Source organism: Homarus americanus, unplaced genomic scaffold (genome assembly GCF_018991925.1).
Source record: "Homarus americanus isolate GMGI-L3 unplaced genomic scaffold, GMGI_Hamer_2.0 scaffold41027, whole genome shotgun sequence".
NCBI lineage: Eukaryota > Metazoa > Arthropoda > Malacostraca > Decapoda > Nephropidae > Homarus > Homarus americanus.
The window spans coordinates 282,362-303,873 of record NW_024745073.1 but is presented as its reverse complement, the minus strand read 5'-3'; the positions used below and the strand labels follow the sequence as shown (position 1 = coordinate 303,873).

Here is a 21,512-nt window from a genome sequence, read left to right as displayed (position 1 = left end):
TGTGAGCTCTTTCAAGGTCAGACTTGACTAACACTAGCAGGTTCTGATACATTCAGGAGCCAGTGCATGCTCAGTACTTGCCAACAGTGCATAACAAAGATATGACCGACCGCCCAAGCAGTTAATGAGCCAATGAGTGGTGAAGAGAATAAAAGTAAAAAGTAAAAAAGTGAATGCCAATCCTGACTGACTCGGAAAACTTTTAGCCCATCTAGCACTGATGCACCTTATGTCCAGTTCATGTTCATCCCCTTCTACCTTCAAGGCGTTGGTACTTCCAAGGTGCATCCTCTTACACTTCGTGACATTGAATCTTAGCAGCCATTTCTTCGACCATTCGTGAAGCTCACAGATCTTTCTGCAGCTCTTCACAGTCTGCTTGGTTCTCAATTTCCCTAAATAGCTTGGCATTGTCCGCAAACATTTGTATGGAGGAGTGTACAGCTTCTGTCATGTCATTTATGAAGCATACGTACAAACAACAGCGGGCCCAATACACTGCCCTGTGGTACCCCGCTTTTCACTGGTACACATGACGATTTCTTACTAATATCAAACTTTAACCATTTCCTATTTTCAAACTCAGCTATGTCACTATACACTATATCAGTGGTGTAATAATTATATGTGTATACATATATGTCTACTCTTAATATTATTTTATTTTGGCTTACATACATACTGTACATACAATAATTGAAGACATAAGTACAACATTTAGCATATACAAGTAATTGTGAGATTTCTTCAAAAGACTAGGAAATATTTATAAGCTTAAACATAAGTACCATTGATATAAAAATATAATTAAAATATATTTCCTATTAATAATGGATTAATGAATAATAATAATAGTGTATATGAAATGAGTTAAATCTATTATAGATGAACTGATTACATACAGTATTGTATAACTCATCAGGAATCAAATTTTACCATTTCATAAAAATCATTGTCATCATTATATATATACATGACTGGTTCAAAACTCAGTAAGTAGGTGATTATATAAAAATTAAAAAGGAATGATAATAAACAATTAAATTATCTATTACATTGTTACTGAATTTTAGAAGGGGCTTTAACATCTAAGGCTATATACAGTATCTTTCCCAACCTGTTAAAGCATTGCTTTCATACACAATTTTGTATAGCAATCAAATCTTGCATCTGTGTTAATTTGGCAGTTTGTGAAGAACTATTAGAGAATATTAGCTAGAATTGACAGTTACCAAAAAGAAAGTTTATAAAAGTCATGTCTTCAGCTTCAAAATATTGGGGATAATTTTCTTGATATGAAAAGTTTATGCTTGACATAGACATTATAATACCTGGCAGTTAACATACAATGCAAATTGTAATTAATAAGGTTTTACAACCATATTGGCAGAAAATAATCCTGAAACTTTGACTAAAACTTTTAATGATGGTTACCGTCATTGGGTAATGATCACCATTTAGGCGACGCGTAAGGCTTCACCTCAAGTTTCTTGTACTGTATCTAATGTGAAGAGAAAGGAAGATTGGTAACAGGTGGTATGATACCTTATTTCTCAAGAGAATATTAAATAAACTTTGTAGGAAAACAAGAATTTTTTGACTAAATCTAGACAACTACGTACTTCAAACTGAATGAAATGACAGATAATTAAATCATTGACCAGGTGAAATGAACCTGTTTATACACTGTAGCTACAGAGTGTGACATTATATTATTTTTATTGTAGGCTAATAAATTCATGGTAGTATTTGTGATGATAGGTGAGGGTGAAGGGAGATGTTAAATATGCCATTTTGGACAGGTTGGAAAATGGACTGGACAGTAACATATTCACACAGAATTGGACATACAATGTGCTGTAACAAACATCTTTAATGCCAAGTGATGAGTATTATTTGAAGGAAAATTTGATGATGAATAATGGAGGATTGTAGTGAGAGAACTGCTGAGGAATAAGATTTTCATGATAAGGTGTTTCATTTTTCTTATTAAACTTCAGGTAAACTTAATTATCTTCTCATAGGATGTAATTTTAATGGTAAGTCTTAGGGAGAATGTGGGAGTGTTGTAGCACTGAATATGTCGCATAATGGTCTAGTTGTACTGTATCATGGCATTTGTTACTTTTTTGTGAAAGTATTTAAGGATTAACTTTAGTCATTTTCAATGTTGATCTATTTTTTGGGGGGGATATACCGACAGAATTCGTATGTAGGTAATGTGTAGCCATTAACATGATAGGTTGACCCGATAATTAAATTTTTTGGTCGAGATAAAATTATGGGATGGATAGTTATATTCTGGTGATAATTATTGTAGATATGCTTGTGTAAGCATAGGTTTGCCTGATGAAATGTCAAGAAGCTGATGACAGGAACTTGCTGGTAATAGTCATCTTTTGAAAAAGGAAAAGCATAACTGTTGTCCAGCCAATCAACACTGTAATAACTCCCCAGGGTCAAGTAGTGTATAATAGAAAATGAGCAATAAACTAAGATGTGTTCATGTATTGGTTGGGTTGGGTCAGGTTTCACCTGATGTTTCATATTCATTTGGATGGCTGGGGGGGCTTGATACTTTTTGTGTTTGCTGTACATACAGTTAGGTGAGAGATGGGAAGGTCAAGAAAATTATGACAGACTTCTTGAGTGCACAAAAAATGTCTGTACTAATGCAGTGACAAAAGTGTAGATATGCTAGGTAAAAGAAATACAATTTATCACTTAGTTGCCTGGTGTCATACCACAATTCGATAAACCCAGTGTCATGGATAATGACTGTTCCTGAATCAACAACACAGCCAGTAGCACCTTAGTAATCTCACTGGTATAAAAAATATCAAATGATAATTTATCTAACCAGTTTAAAGTACAGAGGGTTTACAATGTTCCTCATAATATTATAGAATGAATATACTGTACATGTAATAACCCGGAAATATAATGACATAACTAGTGCCATCAATAAGACAGTCCAAATTACTGGTATAGCTTTTAGCTTTAAACTTTTATCCTCTACACCACTGATCGGCTCGTTAGCCGCTTGGGCGATCGGTTACGTCTCTGTTATGCACTGTAGACAAGTACTGGGCCTGCACTGGCTCTTGAATGTATCTGAACCTGCTCCAGTGCTTATCCAGTCTGGTCTTGAAAGAGCTCACACTCGGTGCCATCACAACACACACTGGCAGGTTGTTCCATGAGTTCATAACTCTCACCTTTGGCTATTGATTAAATATAACTGTGGAGCTTTATGAAAGTTTTCACTTTAGTGTTCACTATACATATGTTTTAGGCCAATACTCTACCACAAACCTTACTTGTCTTTGGAAATGTGATACAGTATATATGAGAAATTAGATTCATAAAAAAAAATTTATCATAAAAATTTCTTAATATCTAGATTTTGGGACAACAAACTTTGAATGAAAATATATACATGATGCCGGTGTATACTTCAGTAGACGTAACGTTCTACAGTGAAAGAAAACTTTAATTTGTGCATCCTTCAAAGTTTGCACCGCATAGTGTATTACATAACTCATATACTGTATACTATACTACTGCTCTTATGCATTTCAATCACGTGCGTTTATAGTCGCTCAATGCCTTAAAATTTACTGCATATCCAGTATGTCCTTCAGATACTTTTTCCTCTCTCCTTTGTACAATATTTAGGATGTCCTCACCACTGGATATGTCTCTTTCTCACCTCTCCAGAAAGTCACAGGCTTACCTTTTGTACTACTGTAGTCTGTTTTCACCTAAACAACACTTGCCTTCAAAGGCTATAGCATATTGCACTCAACCCTTGGATTCCTTAAAAAGTATTAATTTCAAACATCTGCAGCTCAAACAGGACTTTTCTGTTAAAGAATATTAATATCTTGTGTTTTCAATGTCATAATGTTTCCAAAAGACATTAACTTCAGACAGCTCCTCTGCTTTCAATGTCATCATCTTTTGGCTCCTTTAATTCTAAAGAATTGTTCAGTGGATCTTTAATTTCTAGCTCCTCGTCCTTTTGCTTGTTACCCCCCCTGGTAGAGGATTCTCTTCGGAGGATTTTCTCTCTGAAGAACTCTTTGGCCTGAAGGACGAGTGACCTCTGAAACAACACCCACGACCCCGGGGCGATCAGCTTCTCATCGACATCCTCCGGTGTGTTGCTTCCTGCAGTTTAGAACATGACACGTGAGTATGAGGAAAGTATTGTGGATATTAGTTACGTTATCATTATTATTAGTAGTATTATCCTTATTGTTAATATTGTTACTATACTATATACACAGTACATATTTATATACTATTATTATACTTTACTTTTATTTCATTATCGTTAATTGTGTATACAGAAAATTGTCTTGACGTAAATATTAAGTGCACGAGTTCTACTGGCAGTGTAATAATGATAATATCAGAAAAAATAATAATGACTACAACAATGATAAGAATAATGATTGATAAGAGGATGTAATGCAGGTTGTTAAGGTGTAATGGAAGTTAACAAGGTGTAGTGCAGGTTGATAAGAAGATATAGGTACTGAACGAGAGATGTGGAAGATATACTATATACAGTATATACTGTACCTGTAATGGCAGTGACAATAACAGACACCACGATACAGAAGAGTGTTCCCCACAGTGAGTTGAGGCAGTATGACAGACCGTACACCGGGTGTTTCCTGTAATAACCAAAGATGCTCTGTATTAAGTCAATGGCAGAGGGGAAAATAAGACTAAACCTTTTTTCTTCCTCCATTATATCTTACCCCACCCTTTCACATCCCTTCCTTGTCTTCTTATCTCTTCCCCCTCATTACCATGGTTACTATGACTCAATATTATCCCACTATCATTCACTTTCTTTTTCATATTTTCTTTTCATATCAGCAATTTATTGGGAATGTTCACCACCTGACCTCTACTTTAAAGTATTGTACAAAGATATTGTAGTTCAAAGCACAAGCATATGATTCATCAAGTCTGTAACAGATAATGTACTTACGTGTCTTCCATTTGCATTGTGTCAATTGCCACTGTGGTGAGGTTGAAGACATTATCTGTGGCAGTGACGTTGAAGGGGTCATCAGCGATGAACATCTCGACGGCAGGATTTGTATTACACCCGCTTCTGGACGATGGCAATAAGGCCCGTTTAGGTAAAGTAACTTGACCAATTGCGATCCACATGTTGAGGATGATGGACACAATAAAACCGGCAGAGGCTCCCTGAAATAGAAATATCAGTGCAGTTGAGTATCTTGTACGGATGGACGTGCAAGTATACACGTACGTACACAGATATGAGGACATTTCAGGGTATTCAAAGATTGCATGATATAGTTTTTGAATTTTATGTATGTACAGGAGACGTAAATAGTGTGTGTGTGGGGGCAAAAATTACTGGTGTTACCTCAAATTTTTAAGTGTTCATTTCATTCAGTACAAAATTTAATGTAATATGGTAAAATTTAATGAATGTTACATAAAAGCCAATATTACATTCATGGTTCACAGTTAGTGTGAAATATGATTCATGAAAAGGAAAAGTGATCAGACGTGACAGATCGCCCAAGCGGCTAACGAGCCGATCAGTGGTGAAGAGGATAAAAGAAAAAGATGAAACATATGATCCACTTATAGTTTATATTACTGTACTTATACTTCAATAGTTGATGTGAAAATAGAAGTTATTATTAATCTAGTAAGTGTATAATATTGTAGTATTATTAAATTGTAAATAAAAACAATCTTAATTTCTTCAAATAGTAAATGGAAATTGGGATTGAATGAAAAAAATCTTTGCTTGGCTATTTGTACTGAAAATAATTTGGAAGACAGGTTGATAATAAGGCCAATTAAAGAGAAAAATAAAATTTCTACCATATAATTTATATTTTAGGATATTAAATGGTGGCTCATGAGCACTCTAGTAGTTAGTGTTAAGGGATTGTTCACTGCTGATGAAAATGACGTGCTGCTGGAATCATTGACTTTCGGTAGCATTTATGATAATGAAGTGGTAGTAGGAAGTGACGGAGTAAATAACAGTGGGTTCAGGTAACTTACCTTATAAGTGACCCATGGGAGATAGACGGCTACGAGGAAAAGGCCAATGAGAGGGCCGGAGAGAGCGCCATTGATTGCAAAGAGAGTCGTCAGGAAGGACTGCAGCTGCGACACCAAGAAACCCAGCGCGGTTCCCAGTGTGCCCGTAGCGAACACTACCAACACACAAAGACAACAACTTAAAAACACCTTCAACCACCAGTCACCCTAGTTGCCATAAATCTTACCATGCTATTCCTGTTATACAAGTTAAGAGATACAAAAATGATAGTTGTATAGATAATGAAAAGGTGAAATAACCCCAGGAAGAAATTTTACTGACCTATCACCTTCTGTAGTCCCCCAATTTTGACCTCACTCCAATCACTAAAGATGGGTAACACCTTCAAGAAGTCCTCCCACAGAAGAGCCGTCATGGAGTTGAGCTGTGTTGACACTGAGCTGTTGAGATAATGCAGCCAAGAATAAGTGTATGCATCACCTCTTGGCACTAATAATTCAGTGACACTGTGTATGTTAATCTGTTTTTTATTAAGTCAATACTGTACTGTATTATATATTGTGTTAAGGCAGGACACACTATCACTGATGTACTTTCTGGTTGAGATTTCTTTAATATCTTATCACTGGCCAGATATTTAGAGAAAAGACAAATCTCAAATTTAATTATGAGCTCTAAAGGCCATTATGAAGCTTGTGTCTTCAGAATTTCTTTTTAAGCAAATAGAGAAATGAAAATGAACAGTCCTTGACGGGCCTGTGTTATTCATACCACTGTCTCTTGTACTATAAGTATTCAGTTTTGAGTGACTAGTGTTTATTTCAATGTAAAAATGGAACCCCAACTAATAAATCTTTCAATATCTAACCTATTAAAGGGCAGGGACTCCCCTCAGCTGGATAAAATTGCCTGGCATTAACCAGAATAAAATACTGTACCTTAGGGATACTTTGTCTTCTAAAGGTTTAATGACTACAGAAACTTTGGCAGTTATTACTAATAATGGACATATATGAAGAAAATTCTTCAGATCTGTTTGTATATTGTATTCATGTTAGTACTGTCGGTCAGATGAAGGTTCTGAGCGCATACGCACCTGAGTACGGCGGCGTAGATTGCAGCAACAAAGAGTCCTGAGAGGCCCGGGATCTTCGTGAGCACCATTTTCACATACGGGATCAACACATAGGCGGGATCCTTATGCGGATCATTTTCAGTGAGGGGGTCACAATCCTTGAAGTAGGCGTATATCACCAAGCCCGAGAGGTTGATCAGCCCCCGCAGGAACACCATCCCTATGGCAGCATAGTACAGCACCCTGTGGCAGTGACCAACTATGCTGTAACGTTTTATTTTTTCCTTTGTGTCCATAAAGTATTATTTGCTCAAATTATTTTAAAGATGTGAATTTCTTTGTTAACTTTATATTCTGTCACAAGTTTTGGTTATAACATTGGAATCCATAGGAAAAACAATATGATTAAAACAGAGACCTTAACATCTTGTCTCACTTCTAGTTCCTGGAGTATAAAAATATAGATAATAATTAATTTACAGGAGTACACACACATGAGACCCACCACTGGGCCTGTGCGATGGAGCCGGTGCTGAAGTAGCGCTGCGTCTGGCTCTGGTTGACGCCGAAGGTGCCGAGAGTGAAGAAGAAACCAAGAATAATGCAGAGCCAGAAGCTGTGGTGCTGGTAGGGGTCCAGGTTGAAGCTGCCGACAATTGCACATTAGCCTCATTCTATCATAGGTAAAATTTTGGATTTGGTGAATATGAAGCACCTCAGTTTATATCAACTGATGAGGAAACACCGTAATGCTATACTGTACCTGGGGTTTAAGTTAGGTTAGGCTAGCATTAGGGTGGTTAATCTTAAGATGAAATGAGCTGGAGAATGATAATGTTTACTTTATCCACAATTTCATTGCTTGGCAGGGTTATGTTCCATACAATATACAGTACGTACAGTATACTAAGAGAGAGAAGTTTCATAATGTAACTATAACTTTTCTTGTATACCTGAAGGGGAAAAAACAGGACATCAGATATTTGATGCTAAGGAAAACAGCGGTGGTGTTCCTCTGCCTGCACGTTGACTTACTTGAGCAGTTCAATTCTGTCGTTGTGGTAGGCAATGTCCCACACCATGTCCAGTCCGCCCGCATACATGGATCCCTGGATCACGATGGCCAGCACCCCGGCGATCATCACCAGTGACTGGAGCACATCCGCGTACACCACTGCCTTCACCCCACCCTGCAACAAACTACTGTCTTAACCCCCACCTTGCAATACACCCATTCTCACCTCACCTTACAACATACCACCATCTTCACCCACCCCCTACAACATGCCCTGTATTCATAGTTGTTTGTGTGTATTTACTTTTACTTTACTTTTATCCTCTTCACCACTGATCGGCTCGTTAGCCGCTTGGGCGATCGATCACGTCTCTGATTACTTTTCCTTTTCTTTTATCCTCTTCACCAAAAGATCGGCTTGTTAGCTTCTTGGGTGATCGGTCACGTCTCTGTTACGCACTGTTGGCAAGTACTGGGCATGCACAGGCTCCTGAATGTACCTGAACCCACTCCAGTGTTGGTCAAGTCTTGTCTTGAAAGAGCTCACACTCAGTGCTGTCACAACACCTTCTGGCAGATTGTTCCAAGAGTTCCCAACCCTCACTCCAAAAAAGTTTGCCCTCACTGTTTTCTGGACTTGCGGCTTCTTCAATCTTGAGCTGTGACCCCTTGTGGGGCGAGCGTCCGCCAGCTCCAAGTAAGGACACTCGACTGAGTAGTGCCCCTTGAGATGCTTATACACCTCAATTAGGTCTCCCCTTGCCCGTCTGTAGTATAAGCTAGGCAAGTTCAGGCGCTCCAATCTCTCAGGGTAGCTGAGGTGCCGAAGTGCAGGCACCAGTCTGGTGGCCCTCCTTTGAACATTTTCAACCAACTGACAGTCCCTAGCATATCTCGGGGACCAGATGGGGTGACAGTACTCTAGATGGGGAAGCACTTCACTCTTGAAGATTGTTATGAGGGACGGACCATCTAGATATCTTAACGACCTTCTTATAAGACCCAATAATTTATTTGCCTGATTTACCTTCTTCTCGTAATGGCCCGAGAACTTCAGCTCATTGTCAACATACACACTTAGGTCCTTCTCACATTCAGTCTCAAATAGTGCAGTTTCTTCATGCCATTGGGACATATGCTACGTCTCCTTACCGTTGGTACGCCCCAGGTGCATCCTCTTACACTTTGTGACATTGAATCTCAGCAGCCATTTCTTCGACCATTCTTGGAGCCCACAGAGGTCCTTCTGCAGCGCTTCACAGTCCGCATGGTTCTTGATTTCCCGAAATAACTTGGCGTCATCGGCAAACATTTGCATGGAGGAGTGTACAACGACATGCATGTCATTTATGAAACAAACAAACAACAGCGGGCCCAATACACTGCCCTGTGGTACCCCGCTTGTGACAGGTACGGATGATGATTTCGTGCCATTAATCACCACACACTGCTTGCGGTCATGTAGAAAGACTTCTATCCACGCTAGGACATTTCCCCGAATTCAGTACCCTTCCAGTTTGATTTTCAGCCTTTCGTGGGGTACACTGTCGAAAGCCTTGGCAAAATCTAGGTAAATATTGTCGATATTACCACCCCGTTCCAGAATATGGGTCCAAATATCCAATACCTTGAGCAATTGTGTTAAGCAGGAGCGCCCCGGCATAAAACCGTGTTGGCAATCCTTTACAAGGTTGTTTCATAGTAGATCTTCCATTGCGGCATCTTTGATAATAATCTCAAGTACTTTACATATTATGCTGGTCCGACTCACTGGTCTATAGTTGTTCGTGGAGTGACGATCGCCCTTCTTGAAGATAGGACTCACATAAGCCACTTTCCATTCACTGGGGACCTTTTTTTCATCCAGGCATTTACAAAACAGGATCTTCAGGGGCTCGGCAAGCTCGTTGTACAACTCTCTTAGCACTCTAGGATGCACCATGTCAGGGCCGGGACTCTAATGGACTTTTAACCTGAACAGTTTATTTCTAATACCTTCTTCTGTGAACACAATGTGGGTCAGTGCTGTGTCGAACCGTCTGTCCTCAAACGCAGGAAGGTTAATTGTATCCTCTCTTGTAAACACCAAGGAAAAGAAGCTGTTCAATGCCTCAGCTTTATCCTGGTTGGAATCTGCGTAACTACCATCTTCAAGCCTCAGGTCTGATACTCCTACTTGCGTTTTTAATTTCGACTTTGCATAGCGGTAAAACGCCTTTGGGTTTGACTTGACCTCGCTTGTATTTCCACTGATCTGTTTACAGATTATATAATACTGTACATATAGTTATTCCATTACATTCAAATAATTGTGTAAGAGTCATCACAAATCCAGTATTAATAACTACAGGTTATTCAACTAACCTACACATGTTTTTGTTCCTTTTGGCATAATACAGTACATAGTAGTTACTGCTGAGTGATCATATAGTGTTCCCGAGTCACTGTCAACCCCAGAGTCCAGGTTATTAAAGATTCTTACATTTAACTTCTTCCCCTGACTGAGTGCCACAAGAACTACTTAGTTACGGTCAAGCACTTATGATACCATTCAAGTTACTGTTCTTAGTTGTGCAAACTTTTGAGAATTTGGCTCCAAGTCATCAGAAATGAACAAAGGTTAGGTTGTTTGACTTACGACAGCAGAATAGAGGGTACAGGTGGCGCCGACAATAAAGATGTTGGCGTAAGAAGGGAGTGGAGTGAAAGCTTGAAGCGCGACTGAAGGTGGGAAGAGGAGGAAGCCGATGAAGAAGTATCCGCCCAGCAGCTGCAGCACCACTGTTGCCTGACGAAGCCATTTGGACTTGAACCGTTTCTCCACGTACTGTTTGGGGATTGAGAGAGCACATACGTTAAGGTGATGTATGATATTGGTAAGGTGCCTTGTGGCTGTTGATATTTGTAAAAGTACTTATGTTCTTGACATTTATCTATATTTTTGGCGTCAAACATACACTATTACGAAACTAACCTGGTAGAGAGAGACCATGTCAAGCGGATACATAATGGGGATGAAGACCTTAGCAACGATGACGAGGCCCAGAACAATGCCAAGGTCCATCATCCACATCTGGGTGCCGTGTGCGTACATTTCACCGGCGTTGCCCATGATGGTGATGGCTGACACAGTGCCCACCATCATGCTCATCGCCAGAGGCAGGGGCTTCATCGACTTACCCCCCAGCAGGTATTCCAAGGGCGTCGATTTGCGGCCCTTGATGCCATAGTAGATACCGATGGCAGCACTGCTCATGATGGACAGCGTCAGCAGCACAATATCCAGAATACCGAGACCCATATTGTCGAGTTGATGAGGTGCTGAGCAAGGAAAGGCGGTTTCTTTTAGCAGCTGAGATGTATAATTCAGTGGGTGGGCAGGAAGTCTGCACAGGTGTTGACTGGGCTTCACAATATGGCGAGACACACTAAACACGCACCCTCACCAGGCTAGTCTCGCTTCTACCTAGAATAAAAATTGAGAGTTAATTTGGCTGTTAATAAAAAATATATTTAAAATTTTTGTCTATTGATTGGAATATTACAGTATGTGATTAAAAAGAAAATTTACAGAAACACTTGATATAATAGTTAAGTGTTTTATCTCCAGTTTGAATGTTTTTTTTTCCAGCTATCTCTTATTAACACTAGAAAATAGAACACCCAAATACTAAACACTGAACACTCATTCATGATCACAATTTTACTGAACACTGTAATTCACTAAGTACTAAATCACTGAACACTGAGGACACTGCACATACTACAACACTTGAAACCACTGGACATTAAGCAGCTAGGATCACTGATCAGTTAACACGGCACTGACACTGATTAACAATACTGTACGAATGTCTGTACATAATAAATGAATTAACACTGGATTTAACCCCAGAATATTAGAGGCCTATTTTGGACGGGACGACGTAAAGCTTAGGATACAAACGCGATGAATAATATACATACAGAGCAGTAATAGACAGTCTTAAAATCTAATATTAGTAAAGAGGTACAGCAGTAACGAGGGCGGATGTGTCGTCAAGGGCACTCGTAGTGTTAGGTGTACTCTGGCATCATGTGGAATAAGATGCCTGGGAAGGATTTCCGCTAGAGTAAAACTAGATAAACCTCCAGGTTGCCTCTGTTAACACCTACATACCCCCCGCCTCACCTCTCCTTAACCACCGGAACCCAAGTTCCGTTTCTATATATTAGTAGATGATCGGAGATAAAGGAAAAACTTCCTGTAATTTTAACAATTGTTTAGTGCAAGGACTTACTTTAGAGCACACGCTTAAAGACCTCTGTAGTTGAATCACAGAAATACACATAAACAACAACAATTGACAATATTGGTATCAATTTCCATTTCAATTTCAATTGTTTATTCCTTGATAGAGGAAGCGGGATCCTAGTGCTGTCACTAGGTACCCCTGTACAATGACACCAGAAGCATCTGGCAAATATGACAAGTATACACAGTATAAATATTATAAAGGGCTTACTAAAGCCTAAGGAAGACAGGGCATTCCTTTAACACATAATCAATGTTATTTACAAAATATTTGGCCAGTATGGGGAGGATCATCGTGTCTCCGTCAGGGGGTCGTGGAGTGGTGGTCCAGCAGGCGTCACGGAAGCGTTGTGTGTGGAGACATCTTAGGAGGTAATGGATAAGGGTGCTGCTGTCGGGTCTTCTGCATAATGCACAAGAGCGTTGCTCAGGGGATGCGGGGATACCAATCTCCCAAGCAAAGTCATACCCAACGATGATACGGGCAGCAATCACGTCCCCTTTCCGCGACCCTTTCCCATAGACGTACGAGAGGTATATTGGTATCTTAGAATTTGAGGGCCAGAGGAAGTGGTGCAGATCCAGTGAGGATTGTTTAGCAAACTGAGGGAGTGATTGTGTTAGGTGGTGCTGCAAAATTTTGTTAGGTTGGTGAGTAATGATATTTTTGTGTTGATACTTGTGCACAGGAGCATGTATTAGTTGTATGACAAACACACACGCAAACATAATGTATATGTGGTATGGTAAGTGACTTCCCCGCATCACGACAAATATGGGAATTTTGTGATTGTTTTTATTTACCACAATTTCAGTGTGAAATAACTTCTGTATATATGCAGTTTGATCCTAGAAGAACATAAATTTTCAATTTAATTCATATAGGATTTTTAGAGAAACTAATTATTTGTTTGGTGGTAGCCACATCAACATCAAAACTGCTGATAGTGTCTCCAAAAAGATTGTTTACAGTTTCAGTTTGTGTGAATATTTATCGTTTATGTAGAGTAATACTTGTTATTCTAAAAAAACACAAAATACTCATTCTTTTGAAATGCATCACAGTACAGTATAAGGCTTAAAAGAGTGTCATGGATATCAGTTGTAGCCACGTTAAGAGTGATCAGTCTGTGGCGGAGAACAGTGATATAGTATACTGTACAGTCCTTTACATTCAAATATGGCCACAATTTTACGAGGAGAAAATTAATTGCGAGATCAATTAACAGCATAATTATGATAAAGCAAATTAGTAAGCATCAGAAAGATTATGGCAAGGATATCTCTTAAAACTTTACTGTCTGAATTTATACCAAACTGCTGTCAGAAGGACGAATAAATAAATAGTGTCTTGGTTATCTTGTGTGTTTTGTCCTTCACCTTATCGTAGGTGGCTGTAACTAAAGGGGTGTTGTGGCAGCATGAGAGAGTGTGGTAGGGCCGGAGACAAGTGAGAGAGGGAGGAAGCAGCTGGTACTTGTGGCCATCAGTCTCCACCAGTGAGCTAAGGATTTGTCTCTCATCAAATGAAAAGCTAAAAAAAACAGAGCTCACCATTGTGTGCCACTTCACTTCGTCTTTATTTCTCATACCTGTACAAGTTTTCATCTTGATCTTCAATGGAGTGGTTTCACAGGTTAAGTTATAATACATCGATATAATTTCAAACAGAAAAATACTCCAGCTAAGATTATCTGCTGAGAGTATTATAAATACTATATTTGAATGGTCACTTATATGAATTGCAGTAGATTTTATACGAGTGAAGGAATTTACCCATGGTGTGTGTAACAGGCTTGGAGGACTGACGCAACACGGTGTGGAGTTTCTGTTGCGTAGATTGGATCATGTCCGGTGTTTCTCTCTTTCACCATTTAATGTTATGAGGAAAACCGAATAGGGAGGTTAGTTACTTTAGGTTGTTGATGGTGATAATATTGATTCAGAAACTTAAAACTTGATTTCTTGGGTGTTGCAAACCTGTGTGTGTGTGAGAGGTACTCCTTTCCTCCTATCTATATATATATATATATATATATATATATATATATATATATATATATATATATATATATATATATATATATATATATATATATATATACACACATATATACACACATGTTCTCCACCTACTAAGTATAGTACTGTACTCACCAAGCTGGCTGTGGTAGAAGGCGGGAAACTGTTGCTGTGTGGGTTAGGTGCAGTGATGTTCCAATATTAAAGCTTTTTTGGTAATGGTAATTTGTGAATATTTTCCTTGTTAGCAGCAGTGTGCAGCTGTCTAGTCATCGTATAGTGGAAACTTACAAAATACTAGTTAAGGACCATCACTACTTTAGCAAGTTCTGGGTGTTGGGTAAGGTGAGTTCTTGAACTTGATTTTCAACGGACAAGCCTCGTATACTCTTTCCCTGCTTGTGATGTAACATATTCGTTTTGCACTGATGAAAAGCATCCACTCGGTAGCTTTCTTACCTGGTGTGTGTGTGTGTTTTGTTTTTGTACACATTTCAGGGTGACCTCTGCGATGTCAATCAGGACACTTGAGTTTCACTCCTGGCCACTCAACCTCAATACAGAAATGTATATTATCTCTTGGGGGGGGGGGGGGGGTCCTTCATATCATTAATATGCAAGCCAGGCGATTCTGTGTAATCCAATCTGAGAGAAGTGCTGAGAAGAGAGCCTCCATCACTACACAAAGTAAACATTTCGCTTAAAACCAACATATAACAATAGTGGGGGCTCTTGAATTACTATCAACGGTGAAGTGGTGGTTTATTTGTACACTTGGTGTTTATTGTATGGTGAGTGATCTGCCCCAGGGGTGTCATGTCTGGCCTTCAGGCACTTTAATGATTGCCCACTAGCCTACAGTATAGCATTTTATGAACTCTTAGTAACTCACTTTCCTTTTTCCGGATGTGGTGTGTCAGATGATCGTCATTGTCAGAATTCTGAATATGTACATTCATACATCCCTCTGGTGTTTGTTTGGCTGTGTAAACTGTTGTCCTAACTTGTGATACACTTTAGTTACATTATTGTGTCTAGTATATAGCACCTCTGACTGTTTTACTATCCCCATTCCTTCACTCTCTGAGTCAACTTGTATCATAAACGTAATCTATGTCTACATATATTTTATTTCCTGTGAACAGGTCAAGAATTGATTTAGATGGGTGAGACCACCAGAGGGCAGTGGCTGGCCTACACGAGAACACTACGAGTTTGGAGGTCAGTCTCCTCAGCACCCCCCCTCCCCCCCACACACCTACATGTACAGTATATTGCAAAACAAAACAAAACTAAACATCAAAACTCATCATATTTACAATTCGTTAAAACTGAAAGGAAAGTGAAAAGAAAATTTGCACTTCCATTGAATAAAAAGTCGAATGTATATATACAGAAAATGTCACAAATAAGTTGATCACGTTGTAAGAGAATCGCACATTTTTGTCGTTCAGATTACACAAAGCAAAATACAGATTGTATATCTATCAAACTTAATCTGGAATATTTGCTTTACAGTAACCTACACTATCTCATCAAGTCGTGCTGGAGGGTAGAGCAGATGTGCTGGTGGTGGTGGTAGTGATAATGGTGTGCATTGGTTGTGGTAAAGAGTGTGATCATTATGGAGGTGTGAACAGGTGTGTAAGTCTTAAGGAGGAAGCCAGGTTAGGTATAGACAGGTGTGTGGGTCTTGGAGAGGAGGATTTGGACAGGTGTGTAGGTCTTGGGGACGGAGATTTGGACAGGTGTGTAGGTCTTGGGGACGGAGATTTGGACAGGTGTGTAGGTCTTGCAGGCGAGAGAGCCAGAGAGGTACAAGGTAGACAGATCTCGTTTCATTGTGTTTTTCCCTCGTGTGTCCTCAATGATATTTCCTGTCTGTTATCTCTGTCATAACTACCAAGTCCTCCCTTGTCTCCACACAACAGAGCTGCGGTCTCCTCCCTCCCCAACACCTTCCCACCCTTTATGTTTTTTGTCCGTTAATAATGAAATAAAATTATCTTATTTATGGATTTGCTGAAGATTATCCCCCAGCTCAGTGGTTGGTGGCGGTGTTCTGTAGTTTTTTATTGTATTGCCCAAAGGTGTTCCTGGCCGTAAGTGTTTCTGAAGACACAATTGTATTTTATGTGATCAGTATGGCAGAACTTTGAGGAAGGGTGTCACTACTCCTGCAGGCGAGGTCGTGTCAGCGGTGCTGTTTGCTCCTGTACTGGCATCATTATGTTAACGGAGTAATACGTCTTGCTTGGCGTGTTTAACGCTCTGACGGGAGTATTGTTCGTGTGTGTTTATTTTATTAAGTTTGTTAGTGCCAGTCGTGGTTCACGCGACATACACACACACGGACACACGCGAGTATGCATCAAGACAGGTGGTACAGCAGGTATTATCACATACAACAGGTGATGGCGTACACAGTCAGGAATGCAGCTCCATCTTGAAGGGTGGGTCACCTCCTACTCCTCTCTCCTGGGACTCACGTTAAATTTCCCAATAACCCGTGCCACAGATAGATGATAGTGAGGAGTGTTCTGGACGCTCGTAAACGAATGTATCTGAATAGAAATGTCCATTCAGTTTTGTTCGTAAATTCCGCAAATAATGCTCCACCGACGAGCAATGAAAATTCGTAAATTGGTCTATATTCACATTTGGGCTGTCTGATTATATATATATATATATATATATATATATATATATATATATATATATATATAGAGAGAGAGAGAGAGAGAGAGAGAGAGAGAGAGAGAGAGAGAGAGAGAGAGAGAGAGAGAGAGAGAGAGCATATACCTGTACCTGATGTTTGCGGTTGTTAGAGGCGCATCATGTGGTATAAAACTGTTATTAAATTCGGCTCTAGTTGTTGTTAGTTTCACCGGATAGTTTTAGAATCATGTTTGTTCTCGGCTACGGCAAGAGGGTGAGGAAGTGACAACAAGGGTTGAGTGGGTGACGCCAAGGGCTAAAGGAGTGACGACAAGGGTTGAGGGAGTGACGTCAAGGGCTGAGGAAGTGGCGCAGAACGGCGGTGTTGATGGGTTCAAGTTCTTCTCTAATATAATACTCAAGTCTTTACGGACGCACACTTAGACATTGTGAAGTCGAGATCAAGACACACGTCCGAGGTGGCGGGCACATGCTGACGCCATCAACAAGGGTCGAATGTTGTGGCTGACAGCAAGCGGAGGACCTCGCGCTCACACTACCTCTCCCCTTACATTTAATTACACTGCTCTAGATGACTAAACTTGGTGCTCGTGTCATTTACAGGGTGTCTCAGAAAATATATATACACTCTGCTTGACAGATTTTCGCGTGAATGCTTGAATTACTAAAGAAAATAATTGTCCTCACTTTTAGAAAACCTCGCACATCAACAAGCAAGGACAATGTTGCTTTTGTAATAAAAGTAATCACGCGATCTATGCGAATATCTGTAAGGCAGTGTGAATAAAATGTTCTAAGACACTGTAGTTATTTCTTTATTCTAGTAATCAAAAAACAAATCTTTTATAAGTTGTAGATCACTTGATTACAGGTACATATTACAGCTATTCACACAAAAGTCCTCACACACCTTACCCCAGTAACGTTCGTTTAATTTTATTTTCATTAAGGGTGCACCATTCAATTCTACGTGATAATAGTGTACAAACACTAGTTACAGATCAGCGTTCACTGTTGTCATGCTATCTTATACACTAAGTGGAGGCACATGTTACTCCCTCTCTCCTTACATATTAATTAACCATCTCACACTACTAGGTCCTATCATATTGTCTTGTTAATTCAGTACTCAAAGACACAGATTTCAGAATATTGACAATACCTCAAGGACTGCTCAAGTCATTGTGTGTGTACATTGTCACATCAGCTTGTATATGAAGAAAAAACTCATGTGATCTAGCTCTTAAAAACAATGCAATTACGAAGAGTGTATAACGCTTGATATTCCTTTTTAACCTCGTAATGACATGGTTTTCCTTAATTAATCGGTTGTTCTATTGTGTAATGTATGTGCTATATTACGAAAATATAATTTAAAACTTTCTTAGGAATATATTATGGTATTAATGTTTCTTGCAAGTATAATTACTGTAATCTTATTCGTTATGTACAGTAGATATGCCTGTATTTGTTCGCTCAAGTAACACAATTCTGTTCCTTATTTAAATATAATTAATGCATTATTACATACATTTTTGTCTCGTATTTTTTCTATTCACGATCGTCGTAGATAAACACGGTATTTTTCCCACAATTAAAGTTTGTTCATTATCGAAAGATGAAATATGGTCCGCCCAATGAGTCAATGACGTCTCGGAGAAGGCGCCATTTGTTGACAAGAGAACAAAGCACAGATGGTGAGACGCCAGGAGGAGGCTGACCAATTGCTTTATTTTTACTCTGTAAATGTGACGTGGAAAGTTTAAAATAATTTGTGGCGTAAGTACGCAAGATAATAACTTAAGATCTCCCGTGGAAGGAATAATCTACAGGATATAATGAGACGGAGGTTAAGGTAGCAGGTTAGTGTTGCAGTTGTTCGCTCATGCACTTGGTCTTCATCTCCCATGTTGAATAAGAAGTTTAGGTAAATAACTTAACGTGCTAGTTTTTCCTATCTTGGTACTAGTTGACAAAACAAGCTCCAGAAAATATCCGTATTCTGGAAACATGTTGATCTGTATTGCAGGTGTAAACAATGTATACCCTGGAGCAGATACTAACCCTAGCCAGTTTATAGCCCATAATGTACAGCAGCAGGGTAGAGGGTAAGGTATAAGGGAGGTAAAGATTATATAATATGCCAGAACCAACTACAGAATATTAGCCTCATTTTAATCGGATTTGTCACATGCTTTCGCCATTGACAGTTTATTTCCGTGGTGGTGGAATTCCGTCCGGTAGCTTGGTAGAGATCACGCTTAGTTACGGGACAGTCAGTGTATCCTGGATGGCATTGTTATCCCGGTATTATCTGAAGTGAGGGAGAAAATATTGAAACCCCTTGTCTGGCCCCTCCAACGCCACCACCCCCCCCCCACCATGTCATCCCTACCCCCAACTTCCGAGTTCTTCACCATAATTACCGACGTCATGGCCTGGGGCGGTTCTGCTAACTCTCTCTGTTTCCTGTTCCCTCACTCTTTCCTTCCGTGTGTTTGTGTGGCCTCAACTTGTCCTCTCTATTCTTTTAGCTCTCCTCCATGTTTTTCTCGTTCCCTGCGTGATTATTAGCTCGTCAGTCTTGGAGGAAACGAGGAGCTGTTGTCGCTATCCTGACATCGGTTCCTCTTTCTCCGGTGGTGTGTGTGTGTGTGAAGACGTTAATAGTGTGTGTGTTCATGGCTCAGAATTCAGGGTCACGCCAACTCTGACCTACCGAATTGACCCCCTAAAGCAGTAACGAGGAGAGGGTCACCTTACATGTTGAGATGAGGCTAATTTTTGTGTCCAATAACACACTATAAACGCCTTCATCACACACACACACACACACACACACAAGTCTTATCCCGTCTGCTCCGGTCTAAACACATGAACTGTCTTTAAATACTGGGAGTGTTTTATCAGCCGTGGGTTTTCGTTGCTTCCTCTTTCTCTCTCCAAATCATATATTTTTTTTTTTGTGTCCGTGTGTATGTCTGTGTAACTTTGTGTAAATATACTGTATTAGTATGCATGTATTATTGTGTGTATTAGTATATGTGTGGTGTGCTAAGGTGTGGGTGATTACTATGCTCATCCACGCACACATCATAAACCTTATCAGCAACACACATCCTTGACAGACAATTCAACTGAAATCACAACACCAGTTCTCCTCAATTTTATCCACTACGATATGGATTTGGTCTTTTTGTGAAAATAAAAATTTTCCTCCTTCTTCCTCACGCCTCTTATCTTATAATCTCCACCAAAATAATTAATTCAAATATTTACCGGATTTTGTCTTCCAGGTTATATTATGTAGGTAATGGGAGTTTGTCTCTTTAGGTGCTGGGGTTTTGTCTTCTAGAATATATTATTTAAGAGCTCGGATTTTTGTCTACTAGTATATATTGTTTAAGAACTGGGATTTTGTCTGCTAGGATATATTTAAGAGCTGGGATATTGGCTGGTGACATTAACTGAAGGCATTTAAAATATCAAATGCTTGAGTTTTCCTTTAAAAAGAAAAGCAAATAGAATGCCACTGTACAAAATATAGATATAAACGAATAAGAAATATGGTCTAGCTAGATCTTTATAGAAATTCGTTTCCATGATTCTTTTTTCTTGACATTTTCACGATGTAATGGAGATGACGGAACATGCCAAGTGTGAACGGTGGGTTATTTTTAAAGGTTACAATGGCTCATTCATCAACTAGATGTCGGGCAGTGTTTTCACACTAACAATGGGGGCTGTAGTGGTGAGCTGCCATTAGACTTTGTTTACTTTGAAGGCATAGGATAACGTTACGATGTTGGAACATTAACTACTTAAGAGAATATCTAACCTAATAACTGGGGGATACCTAACTTAACCTAAACTAACTTCACCCAACGAAGGCTAAGTTATCTTTTTCATGTTCCGGTGTTGTGATGTTAAACACTTTATATTTTTAAATAACATTATGGTGAAACTTATTCTCACACATGCTAGGAGTTCACAGCCTGGTGCAGCTTAGTCATGCCGACGCCCCCCAGCTTGGTAGTGTTGGGTGACGGCGGTGCTGACTGACTGCCTGTGTTGTCTCCTAGCTGGAGGTGTCTGCATGACGTCACGCCGTGAGAACCAATAACGTGTTCTGTAATTTCGGCTCTATTATGAGGGCGTATAAAAATATTAAATAAATAGATAAGTAAAGCTAAGTTGTCAGCCACCACCCACACCAGCCTCGTTATCCACCCTCACACGGCTAATGAACCCCGCCCGCCTCATTGCCATTCTCGACATTGTTAAGGTCACGTGTCACGCTCCCAGAAGTGACCAAGAGCGTGACTAAATACAACAAAAAACTCGTGTCAAGATT

At 39.5% G+C, this 21,512-nt stretch overlaps 1 protein-coding gene across 1 annotated transcript in view; it reads right to left on the bottom strand.

The window, feature by feature from the left end:
* Positions 1–644: 644 nt before the first annotated feature.
* LOC121878468 (sodium-coupled monocarboxylate transporter 2-like) overlaps positions 645–21,512 on the bottom strand; it is a 46,106-nt gene continuing 25,238 nt past the window's right edge. The window contains exons 2-11 of the mRNA XM_042384706.1: positions 11,138–11,629; positions 10,802–10,990; positions 8,184–8,338; positions 7,654–7,794; positions 7,170–7,391; positions 6,395–6,513; positions 6,073–6,227; positions 5,009–5,232; positions 4,591–4,685; positions 645–4,173 (exon numbers count right to left, since the gene is read on the bottom strand). Coding sequence (XP_042240640.1) covers positions 3,929–4,173; positions 4,591–4,685; positions 5,009–5,232; positions 6,073–6,227; positions 6,395–6,513; positions 7,170–7,391; positions 7,654–7,794; positions 8,184–8,338; positions 10,802–10,990; positions 11,138–11,464 — 1,872 coding nt within the window. The 5' untranslated portion in view covers positions 11,465–11,629 and the 3' untranslated portion in view covers positions 645–3,928. The remainder of the gene's footprint in view (positions 4,174–4,590; positions 4,686–5,008; positions 5,233–6,072; positions 6,228–6,394; positions 6,514–7,169; positions 7,392–7,653; positions 7,795–8,183; positions 8,339–10,801; positions 10,991–11,137; positions 11,630–21,512) is intronic.